This window comes from Patella vulgata, chromosome 4, assembly GCF_932274485.2.
Source record: "Patella vulgata chromosome 4, xgPatVulg1.2, whole genome shotgun sequence".
NCBI classification, from domain to species: Eukaryota; Metazoa; Mollusca; class Gastropoda; family Patellidae; genus Patella; species Patella vulgata.
Genome location: NC_065882.2, coordinates 23,895,101 through 23,917,522, shown reverse-complemented (window position 1 = coordinate 23,917,522; position 22,422 = coordinate 23,895,101). Strand labels below are relative to the sequence as shown.

Sequence of the window (22,422 nt, the reverse complement as noted above, 5' to 3'; positions counted from 1 at the left end):
TGGTAAAACCAATATGACTTTTACTCATATATAGGTGGAGAGAGAGTGAGAAAGAAATGGGGTTTAATGTCCACTCGACACAAACTAAGTCATTTCGGGATTAACACATGGATCAATTATATTTTCAATAATTCACTTACATGTAGGGGACTTTAGCAGTGAGAGGGAACCGGAGGGAATCGAAACCACACCAGTTGACTCAGTGACAGACCTTATGATACAGCGCACACACGCTAACCATACGACCATTCCCCCCCACCTTCATATACACAACCTTAACAAATACCAGAATGATAATTGTAGCTTCCAGAGTTTTATCAAGGTTATGTTATAAAAAGACAACACCTGACATAATAAATAAGGTAGCATGCAGGTGTGGGGTGACATTAAAACATGGGCATATTAAAATTCATCATTGGAAATCGTATGTTGCTTCAAGGTATGCTACACCATAATCAAATATCAATGAGTGCAGAAAATACTGGCCTTATTTCTTTCATTCTCAATTAACCCTGTTCTAGTTATCAACAAATGTAAGTAAATAAAAAAAATCTGAATTACAAATCATATTTTCACATGTACCTAATATAATGTTAATTAATAAGGTCAAGTACTGTAATATAAATTAGGAAAAAAAAACCCAACTGCAAGGAAATTTGTTAAATAGACTTTGATAATGGGATTATATAAAGCTTAACCAAATCAAGCACTCCTTCACAGGTACAGACAAAAAATAGCAAAAAAAAACCCCAATAAAAACAGGAAATTTTTTGAAACAAAAAAAAAACAAACTGTAAACTATTTTTTAAAGATTTATTTATTTCAAAAGAATATACATGTATATTAATATCACAGTTTTATATCATAAAGGGATTTATAGTTTTATTAATAAATTACTAGTAACATATATAACAGAACTACATGTACATGGTGTCATGTAAAATAATCATATCTATTCTATATATCTGTACATCAACAAAAGAAAAACATAATAAAAACAAAATTATGAAAAAAGGTAACAAATGGATTGTAATAAATAACTTAACTAACCGGAACATTAATATGCAATTACAATAGGTACAGGATGCAAAGTGCTATAATTTGAATCTATAAACATTATTATTCATTGTTTTAGCAAGGACAAAACCAGTTTGTTTGTAAACACAATGTGCATATATATGTAAGATATAAGTTAATATACCCCCCAAAAAAATTATTATAAAATTTACATGTAATCTAGGTGCATTTTTTTTCAAAACTTATCGCATTTAAATATAAATTAATGTACCCCAAATTTTAACATTTACCAAACAAAATGATCAGCTAAATAAAAATGAAAATAAAATGTCTAAAATGATTATAGCATTTTATCCAATGATTATACTTGCAGATAATCATTTTGTTTAAATAATATTTTTAACAAAATCAAGCAATTTGATTTATTATCTTCTAAAAACTATGCAATATTATAATTATGTCATGGAGATTTGTCATGGACAGGGGCTAATCAGGATATACAGTAAATTCACCCACGCTGGCTATAAAACTGTATAAGACAAGCTTGGTTACATATAATAGTGAAAGTTGATGATTTACTGAAGCTGACAAGTATCACAAAGTCTAATTACTTTAATACATCATATCATCTAGCAGATCCATATGGTATCCCCATTGTGATAATGCCCTATCGGTATAGGAGCAAACAAAGTTTTTTGAAGTTTAATATAGTATAATATACACTTATGTCAAGGTAAATTACTCTAGTCTATTACTAGATGTCACTCTAAATTTCATTAATCTAGCAAACAATATGATTGTATATTGATATCAAAACAAACAAGTGAATTAACCTGACTGTGTACTTACACACACTTCAGATTAATCGACTATGTTTACCAAAAACAGGAGAAATATACTGATTTATTCTATCAGGTTGTTCATGTTGACACACAAATATTTACAAACAATAAAATATTTTCACAAGTCAAAAAGAAAATAGATTTAGAAAGAATATGACTTGAAAAATTGAAATTATAAAAACTTTGGTAATATGCAATTTAGCATAGATTTTCCATTAGTATTAATCAATGTTTGGTGACACTTGATGACATATATGTATATGGAAGTGGTGTTTGAAAGAATCCCAATCTTGCCAATGAAGGGATGCTTTTTCTTTGGCACTAATGTATTTAACCAATAATAAGATCTCAAATAAAACTTCAAAGAGAGCAGCTAACTTATCAAGAAGAAGTTATATCTTTACGTAGTGAAGACCAATAATAACAGCTAACTCGAGAAGAAGTTAGATCTTTATGTTGTGTAGAGTCTGTAGATCATCAATACTATTTATATCCGAACAAAATAAACATCTAATTTTAATTAGTTTGTGAAAAAAAAATTAAATGAGATATTTAGGTATAGTGTTACCTATCAAAATAAAAATTAACATTGCATGAATAAATTGGAGCTTTAAACGCAAGAATAACCAAATTTGAGAGATATTTTAACCAATGAAACTGGTTAATTCTCAGTGTAAATTTCAACCCTCAGACTATCTAAAGCTCTGTGATTATTTTTGGAAGGAATACAAACTTCCAGTTTACTTACAATTGGGGTTTGGTTGCAAGTCCTTAAATTCTACACTCATTCAAATGAACAATGAAATTTCTTTATGAGTTACCGTACATAAGTTTTGAGTTGAAACTTTTAGACCATAATGAAATGTCACTGCCAGACTCACATAGACAGATAAAAAACATGGTCTAAAAATGTTGGCCTCTCACATTATTACCAGTTTTAATGCAACTTATAAATGGATCAGATTTTAATTATGGTGTCTAGACTTTTGTAACGGTTCAGTTAAAAGGGGTATAACGATTTTTATTCTTATACAGGTAGATAAAATGACAATCGTCACAAATACCAATATCATATATAGGCTATTATGTCACATGTTTGATTTGCATTACTTACACCCACTAAAAACAGTGTACATGTGAAAACTGCTCCTGTAAGGTGAGCTTAAGTATCTGTGACAGTTTTATTAAGTTAAAATATTTTGCTTAGATTTACATGACAGTTTAAGCTATAAAGTCAAATGCTAATTTTAACTTTATTATCAAATATAAGTTTAAAGATACATTATGGGAGATATGATAACGAGTTGGCAGTTCTCACTGTAATAGTTAAAAACTAGATAATGTAAAGGCAATTTGCAGGAAATTCATTCCAATTGATCCACTCTGAACCGAGAACTAAGTGGTTGAAATTTCCGGCTAGCCTTGATCATCATTACTAAAGTCAGTAGGATAAACAGCATAGTCTCGATTATCCATTTAATCGTTAAATCGTGAAGGAAAGTTATGCAGTAAATCGACTCATAATCCACTAAAGATCACAAGCTAGTGATGCCATCTAGAGTTGATTATGGTCTGGATAGGTTAATTAATGTCTAATTAATAATTTAGATAACATTTCAGGCCTAAGAAAAGGCCTGCAATAGACAGATTTAGCTCTTGCATAATATATGTTTAAAGTAAAGGTTACCAGAAAGCTTCAAATTTTTTTTTAAAATAATGCAAGTAATTATGTCAACATATCCTTTCCATAAGTATAATCCTACATTCTCCGTGAGTAGTCGTAACTTTCGGTCAAAAAACAATCTGAGATCATTTTAGTCCTTCTGCTCATATGTTGACATAATTACTTGCATTATTTAAAAAATTTATAAAGCTTTACTGGTGACCTTTAAATCTTAATTTTAGATTTACCACTTAAGTGATAGTTTAAGTACTGTAAACTTTAACATTTGTAATAGCAGCGGTGTATCTAGTGAATGCAGATCATTAATAATTTATTATTCAAGTCTAAAAGTTAAGTTTAGCTTTATTATCTGTAAGAGTTTTTGTAAGTTTAAGTTCAGTTTCAATCTTTCTGTCATCCTTATCTTCATCTAACCACCTAAAAAAAGGAAATCAAACAATTAGTCTCATGAACACTGCCTATCATAAATTTTGTTCTTGAAAAAGAGCTAATAGTTGAAAAATAAAACTTATCAGAAATATCATTTATTTGGAAGTAGGTCCAGTAGAAATTTATTTCACCCACTCAATTAAGGTGATAAAACCTTCAGTGTTATGGACCGCGTTTGAGGAATAACTTATCATTTGAGATACAGAGTTCGCAAATTAGCTGTGTTCAAATCCAAACTCAAAACTCATTTGTTTGTGACTTATTATCAGGATTAACTATGATAATCAATGTGCTTAGGTATGCAATATGAATGGGGTAAGCACAATTATAAATGTACATTATCATTATTATAATCCACCAAATTCTGTTCATGTGACTTATCGATCAAGTAGGCTATAAATTAATAAGAATAACTAATAACAGTTATTGTAAAATATGAATTATGATCATATCAGACATTCAATATAGAATGTATGATAGCACTCCAAAAGTTCAAAAATAACAATGAGCTCACTTGTTATACTGGAAAACAAAGACTTCACTGGATGTTCTTGATTGTCTAACATTTACTTTATCCAATTTCCAACCAGCTCCTGCTCCAAATCCATCATGGCCTATAATGATCTTCTGGATCTTCCCAATGTCAACAGCTTCTATCTCAAAACTATCAGTCTAAAATATGAAAAAGTGGAATATAACTTTAAAATCACATTGTAATTTAAAGATGCATTATGTAAGAACTAAATCTGCCTATTGCAGGTCTTTTGTCCGGCTTCAAATTATTATTTAGACATTTATTAACATGACAAACTCATAATCAACTTTCTATACAACCGGAGGGTTTGGATATTAGTTGGATTAGACCATCTGTGCCATTAAATCGGTTAACGTTAGAATGGAAAATCAATCCCAGAAATGACAATCAAGATTATGCTATTCTTGTCAAAACTTAAACATTCATAACTTTGCTCAAAATAAAGTAATTTGACTTGAAATTTTCAATATATTCATTTTTCATTACCTAATTTTAAACTTTTTTTAATTAACGTTAGAATGGAAAATCAATCCCAGAAATGACAATCAAGATTATGCTATTCTTGTCAAAACTTAAACATTCATAACTTTGCTCAAAATAAAGTAATTTGACTTGAAATTTTCAATATATTCATTTTTCATTACCTAATTTTAAACTTTTTTTATTCATAATGCATCTTTAATATGATTTTATGTACCAATAATATTTAGTACCTACCGATCCCGATTCAAACTTGTTCTTGTCTTCCAAGCTATTTTTTAGAAATCGTATACCAGTATCGCCCAGACTACCGATGATATTTATATAGACATTGGAATCAGTACCAGAACCCCAATCATTACTTGTGATAGTTTCAACATAATATCTGTACACTGAAACAAATTCCTTAAAACATATAAAATATGCCAGTCTTTGCTAATATGATCCACCAAGACTTGTATTATAAACATATCGTCGCCATGTCAAAAGGGTGTCTCTAAGAATTTCTAAAGAATAAAGAAATAAAACCTTTTGCATTTCAAAATTTCCACAAATCAAGATACAACATTTGGACACATGATACCCAGAACAGTTCTAATTGGCGTAGAGATACATGGCTTAGAAAGAAATGTGCATATTGGGAAATTTTAAAATTGCAAAAAAGTGTATTTGACTAATTTCCCGAGATACACCCTTTTGACACTTCACCGATGATATGTGTGATGTACAGGCAAAATGGCATATATCCATTTTCATTATAGCCCCCAGTCAGTGCAGAAAAGTAGGAATTTAAATCACATTTTATATGATTTTAAAAATATCATTTAATTATGACTTGAAGAGCACTTACATGGTTTTGGTGACAGGGGCAATAACTCCATATAAAATCAATGCATGAATTCGTATTTATTTTATGTATAGCTGAACAATCCCATAATATTTGAAAAAATCTCCAAAACTGTGATCTACAAGAATTACCGATGGACAGAGAGATGGGTGTCAACAGTATACTACAACATATGTAGATGTATAAATATAGGTGTTAAGACTACTGTTGCCAAGACACCTGCCACTGTATTACACATACATTAGGATTCTGCTAAGGCACAGTTTGCTATATTTCAGGTGGGTTTTGGCCTACAGATATAAGGTCATACAAAAAAACAAAAACAATTCTGGCACTACATTTATCTCATTATGTTGTTTATAGGAATGTATGATTATCCAGTATCATTTATGATTGCCAATAACATTTTAACAGGGTTGCACACTTGATAACTGATGCAATTCTGGTTATAACTAGAAATATTTTATAGAGTTACTTCCCATTATCGGAAATTAAACAGGGACATTAAAGTTTAATACCTTCTGGTACTTTAGAATTTGGTATATCTGCTGGAACTTCTACAACAATATCACCATACTTATCATCATATGATAACCATCTATTGATAGGAAATATAATCTCTTCTTTACTACCCAAGTTCGACATAATAACCTGTATACACAGACAACATCATTCAATATAATACATGCACATTTTCTAAGACAATCATATTACCAGACACAATTCTAAGATAGCATGATGATTCTATTGTCTTTATTCAAGCAAACAATTGCAGAGGTGTGCAGGTCTGATGAATGTTAGGGGGGGCAGACCTGAATGCCCGAAAAATATAGCCTAACTTAGGTGGCAGACCTGAATTCCAAACAAGCAATCAATCGATGAGGCCACTGAGCCGCGGGGTAAGGGGGCCTTGCCCTCCCCGAGAAAATTTATAAAATTTAACTTCTGGAAATGTGTTTTTCTGCTATTCTAGCCCATAAGGTTAATTTAAGCAACTTCAAAGTTGTCCAGTGGTTTTGCCACCGAAATACCATTTTATGCCAACCTGAATACTGATCATCCAATCAGACCAATGCAGCTGCATTCACAAAGTAGAGTGGTTCCAGACAAAATGTTTTAATCAATAGTCAATTCAGTACAAATTTGTGATATTAGATTTCGGGCACTTTATTTGGCCAACTGGATGAAATACTAAGTTTTCTTCACTTTACCCGTCTGCCCGAACAGTCAGATTGCCTGACACTTATGGGAGCAGCTGATGACAATGAATCCATGGAATGTAAAAGTATTTCCTTTAGTCAATTCATTAGTTGTGATCCATAGAACTGTGTTTTATAAGAAGTCACGGTGGCTCAGCGAGTAAGGCACAGGCTAACTAACACGGAGGTCCTGGGTCTCGATCCTGGTGTTGGTTCGTGTTTGAATTTGCAATAAGAGTAAGCCATAGCGCTGCCATCTAGGGAAAATTACCCTCATAGCACACTGCATCCACATGGGGTATGCCCTTCTACACCTATCATGAATTTGAATTAAACAACTTATCCACAATCCATTATTGCGTGTTTTGATTTAATTTACAGTTTGATAACCTTCTATATGTTATGTCCATGCTCAGTACAGCTTCAGCACATGAGAATGGGTCAAGACATTAGTGAGACCTTTTTACTACAATAAAATTTACCTTGTCCACATGCCAGCCAGGTCCATGACCAGAATTATCATGTTCTAATCGAATCTTCCTGATTTTACCAATATCAGATGGCTCTAACCAGATCTGTACAAAAATACAAACAATATCTCAAACATATTTTAATCCCATCAAATTTTGAATGTTTAAAACCTCTTTGATTTGGGTTAAAATTAAAATGGCTATTGGATTTGAAAATTTTACATCTATAGATAAAGCCAATGTTGAGATTTTGTGATCCAGAATCAAAACAGTAAACCAAAAATAATAAACAACCAACTTCCATCTAATAGGATAGAGCATGTCTATCACTAATAGAAATAACACACAGAACAACTTAATTAAATACTTGATTTTGACATAAATCAAAAAGGTTTTGCACTCGTAAGTTCTCAATGTCGAACGGTAACAATTTATTTTTATTTTACCCCATTTAACTATATGCAGTTGTATCTCAGCATTTTCTTATTGAATGTGGTTTCAAATCTGAGATCCACTGATCCATGCAGTACTAAGGCAGTTTTCAGTTAAATGATACAAATTGATGAAATGTACAAATTAGATTTAATTACCCAGAAAATCTTACCTCAAATTCATCAGATTGTCCAAATTCAAAGAAGCCAATTCCTTTTTCGCCAAGCGGTAATGGACCAGAGTTACCATCGTTACCAAATACAGTTAACATAACATTAGAATCTGTACCTGCATCATCTACTTCTGATGTTTGTATTTCTATTTTCCAATCACCATTTGGTGCTGGAATTACAATTTAAAATGATACAAATTAAAGGATATGTACCTTTTTTTAAAAAAAAAAAAATTGATTGATTCACCAGAAATATTTGATGAAAATGCCTAATATAATTGATACATGGTAGTAGATGAAATGGAAAACTTTCCAACATTATTTAAGAATGGTAGACTACACTAGTACTGCTCACTCCATATAAAGAAATAAGACCATAAAGTCGATATTGATACATTTTTCATAAATGAAATAAAATGAAATGGGTTTTAACGTCCTACTGTTCTGCTCCTAAACTGGGCTAATGAAGACGGGCATACGCCATACAGTGTGCTATGAGGGAAATTTTGCCCAGGCAGCGGCACTACGGCCTACTCTTATATCGAATTCCAACTGCCAAGGGATTACCAGAACTGTGACAAGATTTTTTTCTGTCCATGTGGAACAATCTGTACTAAAAATCAAGCAACCCTATCATTATGTTTCTACTAGAGATACAAGAGTTACTAACTTTGCTTCTTTTCTGGTGATTTAGGTGCTGGGGTAGGTTTAGGAGTTGGTGCTGGTGCAGTTTTAACAGGTGATGCTACTGGAGCTGGTCTACCTTGTGCTGTAGATAATATTCTCTCTATCATTTGATCACCTTCTCCGACATCAAACCATCTAATAATAACAAATATTAACCAATTATAATAATACTAACAAATAATAACATGTTATTATAACATAAATATTATGATAATAACATTATCTCAAACATATTTTTTCAAATTCAAAAGACATAATGTTACAGCCCATGACATGAAATGAAAAATGATTACTTCCTCCACCCCCGCAGAAATTCGATATATTACCATATACCATATGTATTTTGAGGCCTGATATTCTCTTATTACTGTAACAGCCAAAATTTAATCAGTCCAAAACTATGCTCTCCCTTGCCAACTCAAAAACTGATCATGTTGATATTTAAGTCACCTCGGTCACAGTTAAAGTCAAAAAACAAAATATACATACTGGTTACATTCAAATATAAATTCTCTTCCACCTCTTTGTGGTTCTTTAACCAGTAATTTCTGTAAGTGGAAACCTCCACCTAAAAATATCAAAAAATTATTATGTCAAACATTTTAAAATCTACCATAAAAGTCTATTAACTGCATTATATACTATTCTGTGACAGGACATAAGACACGATTAATACAGGTGGGTTTGTGGATGGACAATCATGGATTAAGCTCCCTTGGCAATCAAATCCCCAATACTGAAATATTTCAAATTCCCTTAGTGTTTTTGTCTTTCATCATTCGAGTGCACAATACACCAAAAAAAATATCCATATAGAGTGAGGGTCTATCCACCCTGCCCGCCTCTCCCCTCCATAACTCCTGCAGGTGACTTCTTTTCAGCCCCCATCTTGCAACACTCAACAACAGACTTGATAGCCGACCACCTACATCCACCCATGTTACGAACTCTATAAAACATACCTTTCTTTTTGTTTTTATGTCCTAACTTGACTTGATAGATGTTCAACAAGCTGACTGCTTCAAGTTGATATAAAAATACCTACAAATATAAGAAAATCAGGAATTAAAGGTTTACTATAAGCTTATTTAAATGAAGATGGACAGCAAACGATTTGTGGTTAAGATAAACAAGGATATTAGCCAGAACTGTGTGTGAAGACCGGATTATTCCTTTATATATTCTAATTTATAAGCTTTGGTAAAAAACTGAAAATGTAAGACAATAGATCAAATGCTGAAAAAGGTAGAAGAATACTGAAAAATGTAGAAGAATGCACTAAGTTCAGAGTAGGACTATTCTAATTCAACTCAGGGAAAAACAATGGTTCACAAAGTTAAGATGTTGCTTTACCTGTTTTTGTTGAGAAACAACTTTTTTCAGAATTCTCTCCCCTGTTGAACCTTTCTCTCCAAATAATTGACACATCAACTGGTTTTTATTTGGTGGCTTTTTAGTATCACCATGTAGTTCAATTTGGTAATTTATGACTGAAATGTGACAACAAAAAATGATAAATAACTTTTTATCTAAGTTTCAACTAAAGTCTCAACCAATTAATCAAGTTTGAACATTCTATCTCAATTATATTAGAAGCAGAGTTATAGTGTCTCAAAAATTGTGACAGATAGACAAACAGACGGGTACAATTAGTAGTAGCTGGTTGTTTATCATCTCCTTCCACAGCAGTAATATCTCAGATTAGAATGACAGACGAACCCATATCAATAGTCCCCTCTTTTCATCGAAAGGTGTGGGACAATAAATGTCTAAAATGAAAATTTTTCAATATCATTACTGTTATAACTTTACCTGGAAGAGGGGCTATTGCTGGCCATTCTACAGGAAATTCTTTCCAGCCATCTAGCTTATCATCAACATCAATACCATCATTAAATATGTGATAGAATCTATCTTTACTATCAACATCTTGTACTATCATCTATAACAAAATACAGCAGATAGAATATTAACTTCATAAAGAGAATATCATTAATAAAATTAACTGGTGTATGAATTCATTCTAAAATATATTCACCCACAATACAGTTAATGGCTGATAAATTTGGGGTTTTTTCATTAAAAATGTTTGGCTGAGTAAAATGTGTGCAAGAATATTTAAATATCCAACATAATTCAATTAAACATACATTATGTAAGAATTAGATAAAGAACTGTCGGTTTTGCTATAATAGCTCAAAAATAGATAATGTAAAATGAAAATATTGATAATTTCATTCAAATTACTTCATTCTGAGCCTAGTTATCACTGGTATATTCAAGACTTAGCCTCGCTTTCCCATTTTTAAATTAAATTTTTAAATGGCGAACCATTCTAAACTAGTTAAAATCTCGAGTATTGGATGACATCGCGAGTTGATTAAGGTCTTGTTTCGTTAATAAATGTCTTATTAATAGTTTATATAACATTTCAGGCCTAAAGAAAGACCTGCAATAGGCAGATTTAGCTCTTGCATATTGTATGTTTAAATTATACAAACTAATTTTGAATGTTTTACTATAAACACAGGTTTTATTTATTTAAAAAGCAAGAAATCAATAAAGGAATTTTGAAAGTAAATTTATAAATATAAATATTATAGCTTTAAGAATTCGTGCCAATATAATTTGTTGGTAAGTGGTTTCCTACTACAGCCATGTGAGGTTTAATATCAACTTCATCACAAACATGACACTTTCCAAACATAAAGTTACCTTTTCTAAATTCCAGGTTTTTGGCTGGCTGTTGTCAAAATAACCAACTCTCATTTTATATAATTCTCCAACATCATCTTTAACATGTACCTGGAATAAAATGTAATAATTTTATATGTTTCAATTGCAAATGTAATGTCAAATTTATGCTCATTTGCTTTATTCAATTATTTATTAAATTTCAATAATCAACAATTTTGGAAAATGTTTATATATAATAAAATATTGTAGTTACCTGAAAACGTTTTGTTTGATTTGGCTCGAAATTGGCTGTAGATTGTGGATCTAACTGCAATGGTGAACTTTCACTTTTGTCACCACAGAAGACAACAACTATATCAGATATCTTAGTATATGATTGTCCACCTGCTGTTATGGTTTGTATCTCGTATCGACCACCTAGAAAATAAAAAATACTTTTATTCTTTTATATTTTATCTCAATAAATATCTCAAATTAGGTGATATAAATTAAGATAATCAATTCAGTTTTTCTTGCACATCAGCATATTTAATTTCAAAGCAAACATATGACATTACCTCCTGTCATGACTAGAGTAAATAAGACTATTTATAATAATCTTACGTGAAGTTTGTTGTTTAGTAGATTTATCTAATGGTGCTACTATATTACTAGGCTGTAATCTGGTTAGAGTTTGAGTATCTTCTTCTTCCCGAGTTCTACTATCTTTACTTAACCATCTAGAAAATTTACAAGACAAAACATAGAAAATATAAAGTAAAATTGCCAGTATTTTTTAAGTCAGGTGAGTACGGCACCTCACACAGACTATAAGTCAAGCCAGCTTACTATTCTGATAGTGTTAGTTAAGTAATGCTCGACTCCCAGAGACGTGTGAGATGAAATGTACACACTAGAGTATAATTAAATGAACCCCAGACAGTTGGAATTCACTGAAGAGAACACTAAAATGCTGACCCTGGAGCACAGAAAAAAATATTAGTCATACAATAACCGAAGTAATGTGTTGATAATTGTTGAGATGAAAAATTTAAGAACAAATAATTTAATCATGTAAAATAAAAATTATATAAAAATATACCTGTTAAATTCGAAGACATATTCTTCTGATGAGTATTGTTGTTTTTTAACAATAATTCTCTCTAGTAACCATGGTTCTCCTGGTCCTTTCCAAACTACAACTTTCTCAAGGTCACCAAGGTCAACACATTCAATCTGAAGTTTGTCAACCTAAGAACAAAAATTTTATTATTATTATTATTAAGATTTGTTTTTCATTATTATTTGATGGCCATTTTAAACATTCATCTTTTCTTATATACAATTTCTCTTTGTTTTCCAATATTTTGATTATTATATGAATGTTGTTTATTGATCATAATTTTACACTTTTAATTTTAATAAATGGCCTGTTTTAATTCATATATCAAGTGTTTGTCTATCATTAAGGCAAAATGAGCCCTTATAGCAAAAGTATATTTAATTACAGAGGATTTCAAATCATATTTACCTGTCCAGGTTTAATAAAAACTGGCTGTGATTTTTCATTCAACAATTTATGTCTTCCGCTGTTAGAGTTTTTACCATACAGTGTTACACAGATATGTGAATTTGTACCAGCCCCTTTCTTTTCAGACGTATGAACAGTAACTTGATATGGTAGAACTAAAAATAAATGCAATTCAAAATCAATCACCTTCAAAAGCAGCTTAATTTAAACAGTATTATTATTATATAATTGAAGAGTCTTTTTTTACAAAGTGATAAATGTCCTATGAACCTATCTTCAAATCTACTTTTTTTTAAGATTATGAATCTGAATAGGATGTTTTTTTCCAGCAAATAGTTGATGTGTCAAGGGAGATAACTTGGGGTTATGGAATCAGACTAGTAATCCCCTCTATTCGCTTTAAATATTAAAATAGAATGATTTATTCCTCCAATTAATATAATTTTAACAAAATGAACATCTTTTTACCTTTGTTAAAATTATCAACTGACTTAATGACAGGCATTTCTTTTTTCAAATCAGCACCGATCTCCCCAACCCAACGACTAAAGTCAAATCGTAGAACTTCTCCTGTTTCTTCATCTCTAAGTAAAACCTTAAAACATAAAATTGGTAGCTTTGTGAACTGTGAACTTTTTGAAAGTATTTCTGCCCTAATTTGTTTTATATTAATTAACCAGTACTATTAATCTTATTAGTTAATCTTCTATCAAAATAAGCCTGTCTATATAAGTGGAAATAATGTATATTGTATTACAAACCAATATAATTTTCTTAGGAGAAGGGTTAATCCCATTCATTTATGAATAAAATATTGTTTATATAAACAAAAATCTTTAAAATTCCTCAAACACAGACATCCCCCTTCCATAATTCTATATTTACTATACTGAGACACAATGAAAATTCACCACAGATTTGACTGGAATAGTGCAAGACATAATGTAAATGAAATCTGATTTTTAGCATGATTGTAGGATGGACATTTACTGACAAAATAAATTTCACAACAGCCCACAGAGGACATGACAGCTTTACAGTAAAACGTAGGCACAAGGGGTAAAAATAAAAAGTCAGTAAATTGTGTACATCTCTAGCAGCCACATATGCCATGGATTGTTGTCGCATGGAGGAGAATGGCGGCTTATGGGTTCCTTTCTACAGATTTTCATTGCATCTCAGTATTATATATATATATATATACCTCTTGAATGAACCATTCAGAAGGAGAATCATTGTCTCCCAGACTGACTTGTATTTTCTGTACTTCACCAACAGAATCAAGTTTTAAACCCTGAAATATTGAAACATGTGTAACAATTATTATAACCCATATTTTTTTTTCCATTTTACTTGTATAAGATAAATTTTACTAACATTTATTTCTGTATAGAAAATGCTATTTTTCAGTATAAATTTTCAGCTGCATGTACTTACATGGAATATATCCTTTTGTCCAGGTTGAAACAAATCTCGATTTTTATCACTAAGTTCCTTGGGTCCAAATACATTCTTATTACCATGTATAAGAATGGAGACTTGTTTATTTTTATTTGATGAAGTAACAGATAAGGATCTTTTATCTTCATCAGCCGTTATAACTGTACACATCCATATACCCTCTGTTGATAATAATAAAACATATCATACCAAAACCAATCAAGCGTGCAATGGGACCATAGTAAAAAAAAAAAAAAAAATTCACATAAATATTTAAAGAACTAGTAAGTGCACAGGACACAGAAAAATGCAGGGTAATTAAATATAAACTTTAATATCTTCTCAATAAAATTTGAATACTGCAGTGGAAATTTTGTGAAGTTTTAATGAAATTTTATTGAAGTCTTGATGAAATTTTAATAATATCTCTATAAAATATCTCTGAAATCTCAAAATAAAATTCCAATGAACTATGAACTATTTAAATTTTATGAAATCTCTTATGTGTGAAATCCCTTTGAAAATCTATATGAAATTTCAATGCACTCTCAATGAGATTCTAATGAAATCTCAAGACAGAATTCCAATGAAATTAGAATGAAATTTGAATCATTTCTGTCAGTGACATATTATTTAAATGTCATTATACTTTAATTAAATTTTAATGAAATATGACCTATTGGTAAATGCATTATTTATGTTCTTTTGCAACTTACTTGATTTAGTTTTTACAGGTTGGGGTATGGTGTCTTGAGGAAGAAGACTAGCAAGGGGAGAGAATTCTTTCATTAGGTTACGATCATCACAACCAGAATCAAACCATCTATAAAAAACATGTAAAATATAAAGCTCACACAATGGAAATCAAAATAATGTAAATTCTTTCTTTTGATAAACATACAATGCAAATATTGATAAGCAACTACATACCTATCACAAATGAAAATTGTCTCTGCAGCTCCTTTGGTTTTGGGAGAAACAATCACCTTTTCACAATACCATCCACAGCCACGCCCTATTTCTTTATGACCAATTATCATCCTTTTAACATTACCAATATCTAATGTACTGACTTCAAAAATATTAAGCTGTAACAGAATACAGATACATTGTAATCAACCTCTAATCTCAATCTTGGTCCTATATATAATCAGCAAGATACAGTCTTCAGATCACTTAAATGATATTGTTTTTCTTGTCAAAGTTTATGGAATCCAACCAAACCAGCAGAATGAAGCAACAGTTTTGTATTATTAAAACCTACCTGTCCTCTCTCGAATAGTTCTGCTTTTCCATTGGTGGCTTTGGTTAAGGGCATCTCTCCTGATTCTCCTAGATGACCAATGAGATTACAGAATATTCGAGCATCTGTTTCTGCCAGTGAAATATTTCCTGTTGTTACTTTGACTAGATAAGTGGTTTCTAAATAAGAAAAAAGAATATTCACTTGAAATCTAAATCCACATTATAGTATAACATGAATTTATTACCAATGGGTTCGGCTGAACAACTTATATACCAAACCAAAATTTCACACTAATTTGGGCCTAAAATCTTTTTTGACATTGCGTTCCATGGCATGTCAAGGGTAAGAGAATAACAACTCTATATGCAAGTATTTAAAATACTAATGAGAAATCTTACCTGGATATGGTGGAATGTCAGGTCGTATAGCTGGTAGATAAACTGTTCCTTCTGGACTTTCATCACTGGTCTTAATCCAATCATTATATTCAAAATTAAATTCTTCTTGGCTATCATCATCTTTCAATTTTAACTGAGAAAAAAAATATTGTCTCTTATCAACATTATTACAGTCACTAATATCTCAATTAACATTTATTAAAATAAAAATATATCATATTAGAGGCCTTATTCAAGAATGGAGCCTTTGCATCAACCAAGACCTAAATTTTGCACTATGATTTTAGAGCTTATCCAATGAAACATCTGATTTCATAAATTATTTTAGTTTAAATTTTCATGAATAAGACTTCAGGCTAGTGATGGGTGAACACTAACATTAATACACCTGATTGTCTCAACTAACATTTAATCTAGCTGAATGTCTCACCCACAGGAGTGCATCCAAAAGTTTCATCGAACATCAATGCATCCAGCTGTCTCACCCAACACCTATGCACTGAAATGTCTCATCCAATTCTGCCTAAATGAGAAATTTATTGTCCATGTCAAACCAAAAAATATATAGATAACTTACTCTGTTAAGAAAGAGGGCAGATCTCTTTGATGATGGATGTAGGGATACAGCAATCTTATATATACTTCCAATGTCTTTTAAAGTCATCTGCAAAAGTGTATTCGTATTTGAAAAATTCATTATTTAAAGTGCATTACACAGCTAATAAATGTATCCCAAGTTGTATGGTAGTTGTATCTATTAGTAAGTGCAGGAGGACTACACCACACAATTATACAAGATAAACCTGCAGAAACGACAGACAATATACACATACATTTCAAACAACAAACATATCTATCAAATCAAGTGAATGGACTACCTGACTGCATTAAAATCAGATTATTTAGCTCACTCTTTGGTACAGATATTTCTTAAATATTCACATTTCAAAAGTCCAAAAACAATTATTTACAGTATTTGTATTGCTTGCTGTACCTCATCAATTTACATAAATTATGGAAACATCCAAAACATTTCTCCTCACCTGTGTTTTAACAACTGAATTAGGCTTGAAGGCCCCAGACTTATTAATTTGTATTGGGCTGCTGTGGCTTGAAGATCCAAACACAGTTAGATAGACAGGATCATTTGTTCCAGCATCAGTCTGTGAACCAATGTAACTGGTAATAGACCAATTTCCTTTTGACGCTTTAAATTTCTTACAAGGTAAGGTATTTGTTAAATTATTAGGCAAGGCACTAGCAATTTTGATTTCTGGAAAACACAATAGGAAAAATATACATTAAAAATGTATAAATATACCAGAAAAGTAAGTCAAGGGCCTTTCTATGATACACACCGATATTGGGATAACTAGTAAGCACTCAAAGTTAGTTTCCCTATACCTAATAGTTTTACCCCAAAGTTGGGTCCCTAAAATATATCTAAAGTTATGTACTCTATAGCATCCAATGACTATAGAAGCATTGCCAGTTAATATTTTTTTTTTCTCAGTTGATAATCGAGTCAATAAGAGTCAATTTATCTACAAAACTTAACAAGCTCCACTCACAGTTAAATTAAATATCCTTATTTAAGCTCTGCTCAATCCTACTATATAGCTGTTGTTACATTTTACTTTGCTGCCAATACCAAAACTGACTGAGAGCAAGCTTAAAACATAGAAAACACAGTTCAAAACAGAAAAAATAATTCTTGCAACATTACTTTATGGAGAATATTAAAGTAAAAAAATCAATTTTACCTTTTGGGTAGAATTCTATTGCTACATCATCAGATTTATTCTTTACTTCAAACCACTGTTGACATTGAAACATAGATTCCAATATAGATGATGGTCCTTCTCGTATACAAACACTTTCTAGATACCAGTTGTTCTCTGAAACATAAAAAATTACCATCACCATGTACAGTATAATGTATATTAATGCAAATTAAAGGTCACCGGAAAAGCTTCATAAATTCTTTAAATAATGCAGGGAATTATGTCAACATATCTTTTCAATAAGTATAACACGATCTCGAATGTCAATGTTACTTGCCACAGGCAAATTTCAACAGGTAGATTTCCACCGTTCTCCGTGAGTAGTTGTAACTTTCCACCAATAAACAAGCTGTGACGTAGTTGTAACTTTCCACCAATAAACAAGCTGTGACGTAGTCGTAACTTTCCAACAATAAACAAGCTGTGACGTAATTTTAGTTAATTCTAATTGGGGGGTTGGATGGCTGAATGGTTAGCATGTGCGCGCTGTATTATAAGGTCTGTCATTGAGTCAACTGGCATGGTTTTGATTCCCTGGTTGTACATGACAAGGAGTAGGGTCGCCTGTCCAACCTTGTGGGTTTTCTCTGGGTCCTCCGGTTTCCTTCCACTGCTAAAGACCCCTACGCGCAAGCGAATTATTGTAATAAAATTGAACCACATGTTAGTCCCGAAATGACCTAATTTGTGTCGAGTGGAGTTAAACTCTATATTTCTATGGGCAGATGGACTAAAATATAAATGAGGGAAATTAAATTATGGATTTAATGGAAAACAAAATTGCAAACTCAGCATTGTAATTCCAAAATTCTACTTCATTAAACATACCTTTGTCATCTCCATCAAATACAACTCTTATTTTGTTAATTTTGCCCACATCTGCTGCCTCTATCATAAAATAATCAACATCTCCAGATTTCCATAAAATATTGTTTCCACTAATAGAATTAACCAATGGCCGAATACCAGTTTCACCCTTCTGACCAATAATATTGATGGATACAATAGAATCTGTAGCTTCTGCTTCTCTGTCTTTACCTGTCTGCATACAAACTATGTACTGCAAGACTACAATAAAACAAAATACCATGTGTAAGTACTGCACAGTGCATGTTCCTGAAGCAACGACTGCAAGTTTTACAAGATCTAGCCCTAGATTAGTCTGAAATTCCCAAACTTTTAGGTATGTTATCTCTGTCTACCACAGACACGCGATACAAACAAATGAAGGAATAGATTCGTTTACAGCCATTGAAAGCTTTTTTTTAATTGATAAACTCACGGAAAACCAAAGAAAAGCAGTCTTACATGTACTAGCATAATGGAAGAACAGAAAAGTAAATTAAAAAGGTTTGGACTAAGAAGTGAAGTAGGTCATAGCATGATCATAGCGGAAAAGCTGAAGGTTGACTGGAAAAGTTCCAGCAACATTGACGTTGAACGAACCTTATCGATTATATCAGCTGGACATTTCAGTTGGAAAGTGCGAGACTTGGTATTCGCGATGATAATTTCTATCAAGGAATCTGAGAGGTCAGGAACTGGGTCAATGACCAATCAGAATTAGTGACAAAAAAGGCAGAGTATTACGTGAAGGCATTGATAAATTAAAGCTAGATCAAGCCTTCTATTGAAGATGTGTACAATATTAATGATAAATTTTCGAAACATTACTTTGATAATCCTCATATAGACAGATCACTGCAAAAATATATCAGAAAATTATATCACTAAAATATGAAGGCGGAGTGGATTTGAAAGATCGATTCCAAACAAATTAAGAACCTAAGGTAATTCTAAATTACAAAAATGCTGCATGAAAAGATACCTGCTAATGGTGTCTGCCCAAATTTAACAAACGGTAGTTCTCTACAAATCTGTTTATCTCCTTGATCTTCAGCCAACCAACAGTCACCATAGAAAACTAATTCTTCTCCTGTATCTTCCCTGGTCAATTTTAGCTATAAATTAAGCATTATTTCTTATTTACAGAACAATCATTTCCTCATTATTCATTTTTGATCAAGATTTTAAGAGCTAATGACAAACTTAAATGTCCAGGATTGTATGTTGGCCAAGAACAATCGTACATATGTTTTTGCCAATGTTGAAGCATCTACCATACATATAACAAACCAGATATCGAACCATAGGAAATAAAAATCACCAGAAGTCAATCTCAAATTGAGCTAAGTAACATCATTTATATATTTTGTTTCTGATAGTGTTTAAGAATTAAATGTCAAACTTACCCAATCTAAATGCCAGGATGGTTCTGGACCTTCATTATTATGTTCTAATCTTATTTTTATTACATCTCCTATATCACCAACTGATATCTATAAATACAAGTTTAATCTCTTAACAGGGCAATTATTTAACATCTTAAAAAATATTATATTATGGAGAGCACTTTTCCAAAATGTGGTACACTACAGGCTCTAAAAGTGGACATACCAGAAACTACACCAAAAGGGTCAAAAGGATATACAAATAGTTTAGTTTATTCCAGACATAGGTACATGTATTTTTAATTTCTTGATGAAAGAAGCACAGTCTATAGTTCTGTACTTTTCCACATTGCCCACGCTAGATAAAATCTTGATGATTTTCAATTAAATGATATGTGCTAACCATAAAATCTGTTTCGTTTCCTCGATCAAAATCTGTTGAATGAACTCCACCATCACCTAGTGGTATAGTATCTGTATTATCTTTACTACCAAATACCGTCAAATAGACTCTAGCTTTAGTTCCAGCATCTTCTATATCACTGGTTTTAACAAGTACTTTCCATTTACCTTCTATAAATAAACATTGAGAACATTGTTATTGAGGCACAGATGGACGGAGCCGGGATAGAGAGAGGGGTACAACTGCCCTTTCTAATTTGGGCAATACTAGAATAGGAAATTAATTTGGGAAATGCTAGAATAGAAAATAAAATGAGAGAAAGCAAAAAGATTAACAAATTAACAATGATGACAAATTAATAGTCAACCAATGTTCTTGATAATCAATCTTTATAACCTTGTTTCAATTAATTATAGTTAACCCAATGCCTTTATTTCTCTGAGTTAACTGTCAATTGATATTTTTGCTGCTAAGAAAGGCAGAAGATAATATTTCTTTTCAGTTGCATGCAGTGGTTTTTATCCGTGTAAAACTTTGAGCACATGAACCTCTCTGCCATCATTAACCAAACAGGCCACAGATCATAATAATTGATCTAATAATGTAGATGTTCTTTAAGTGAGAGAGAGAGAGAGAAATGGGGTTTAACGTCCACTCGACACAAACTAGGTCATTTCGGGACTAACATATGGTTTAATTTTATTTCAATAATTCGCTTGTGCATAGGGGTCTTTAGCAGTGGGAGGAAACCGGAGGACCCGGAGAAAACCCACGAGGTTGGACAAGTGACCCTACTCTTGTCACGTACAACCGAGGATTCGAAACCACGCCAGTCGACTCAATGACAGACTTTACGATACAGCGCGCGCACGCTAAACATTCAGCAATCCAACCCCCTGTTCTTTAAACATGCATTATGCAAGAGCAAAATCTGCTTATTACAAGTCTTTCTTTAGGCCTAAAATGTTATCTAAATTATCATTTAGACATTAATTAACTTATCCAGACCATAATAAACTCTCGATGTCAAGGCTAGCCTTCGATGTTGGCTGGATTAGATTCCTATATGCCACTAACGGCTATTGATAATTAAATCAATAAAAGTGGATAATCAAGACTATGCTGTTTATATTAATGATTTTAGTAATCATGACCGAGACTATGCAAAAATTTCACCCGCTTCTTTCTCGGCTCATAGTGGATCAATTTGACTGAAATTTTCAGCAAATTACCTTTACACTATCTAGTTTTTAACTATTATAGCGAGAACTGCCATCTCTTTATCTTATCTCCCATAATGTATCTTTAAGTAAACTTACGTGATTGTGATTTGCTACGAGTAGAAGCTCTTTCTTTTGAATTATTCTGATCTGAAAATGAAACATATTCAAAAATTGAAAATATATATTAAAAGCTATTCAGTTTTTTTTTATTTTTGCATACTTATTTTGAAATTGATTGGCTGTGAAATTTACATCATAAATACCATAAAATTTGTTGTTTTTCTAAGCAAATTTAATTGTATATAATTTACAAAGTAAAAAACCCTCAAATTTATATAAAAAATATGAATAATCGCCTTCTGAATATAAAACTATGTCAATGTAGCCAATACAATTCATAGGGTAGAGTGTCTCATCATATTACAAAGTTAAAATGAACCTGAGGCATGTCAATCTTAATGATACTGATTTTCTACACTGCAACTTATTGAGACCGACTGGTGTTTGTACGGCACTATGTACTTGACTTTATAATAACTTATACATAGATCAGTGGACAATATCTTGATGACATTCAAACAGGACACATTCATAAAACTTGTCAGATGTGAAGTAAAGGGAATCATAGAACATAAAATGAATGAAAATGAAACATGAATAGAAAAGCATCAGATTTGAATCAGATTGGAGGCATGT

At 31.7% G+C, this 22,422-nt stretch overlaps 1 protein-coding gene across 1 annotated transcript in view; it reads right to left on the bottom strand.

The window, feature by feature from the left end:
* Positions 1-799: 799 nt before the first annotated feature.
* Positions 800-22,422, bottom strand: part of LOC126818983 (lipoxygenase homology domain-containing protein 1) — a 72,210-nt gene continuing 50,587 nt past the window's right edge. Inside the window, exons 41-71 of the mRNA XM_056100206.1 lie at positions 21,823-21,873; positions 20,504-20,673; positions 20,122-20,208; positions 19,698-19,830; positions 18,698-18,937; positions 17,849-17,983; positions 17,129-17,358; positions 16,663-16,749; positions 16,086-16,218; positions 15,706-15,863; positions 15,372-15,529; positions 15,158-15,264; positions 14,439-14,623; positions 14,206-14,295; positions 13,470-13,596; positions 13,002-13,156; positions 12,573-12,721; positions 12,095-12,210; positions 11,745-11,908; positions 11,510-11,599; positions 10,607-10,736; positions 10,148-10,284; positions 9,757-9,835; positions 9,284-9,362; positions 8,778-8,929; positions 8,108-8,277; positions 7,516-7,608; positions 6,353-6,485; positions 5,225-5,379; positions 4,487-4,644; positions 800-3,960 (exon numbers count right to left, since the gene is read on the bottom strand). Coding sequence (XP_055956181.1) covers positions 3,867-3,960; positions 4,487-4,644; positions 5,225-5,379; positions 6,353-6,485; positions 7,516-7,608; positions 8,108-8,277; positions 8,778-8,929; positions 9,284-9,362; positions 9,757-9,835; positions 10,148-10,284; positions 10,607-10,736; positions 11,510-11,599; positions 11,745-11,908; positions 12,095-12,210; positions 12,573-12,721; positions 13,002-13,156; positions 13,470-13,596; positions 14,206-14,295; positions 14,439-14,623; positions 15,158-15,264; positions 15,372-15,529; positions 15,706-15,863; positions 16,086-16,218; positions 16,663-16,749; positions 17,129-17,358; positions 17,849-17,983; positions 18,698-18,937; positions 19,698-19,830; positions 20,122-20,208; positions 20,504-20,673; positions 21,823-21,873 — 4,145 coding nt within the window. The 3' untranslated portion in view covers positions 800-3,866. The remainder of the gene's footprint in view (positions 3,961-4,486; positions 4,645-5,224; positions 5,380-6,352; positions 6,486-7,515; positions 7,609-8,107; positions 8,278-8,777; positions 8,930-9,283; positions 9,363-9,756; positions 9,836-10,147; positions 10,285-10,606; positions 10,737-11,509; positions 11,600-11,744; positions 11,909-12,094; positions 12,211-12,572; positions 12,722-13,001; positions 13,157-13,469; positions 13,597-14,205; positions 14,296-14,438; positions 14,624-15,157; positions 15,265-15,371; positions 15,530-15,705; positions 15,864-16,085; positions 16,219-16,662; positions 16,750-17,128; positions 17,359-17,848; positions 17,984-18,697; positions 18,938-19,697; positions 19,831-20,121; positions 20,209-20,503; positions 20,674-21,822; positions 21,874-22,422) is intronic.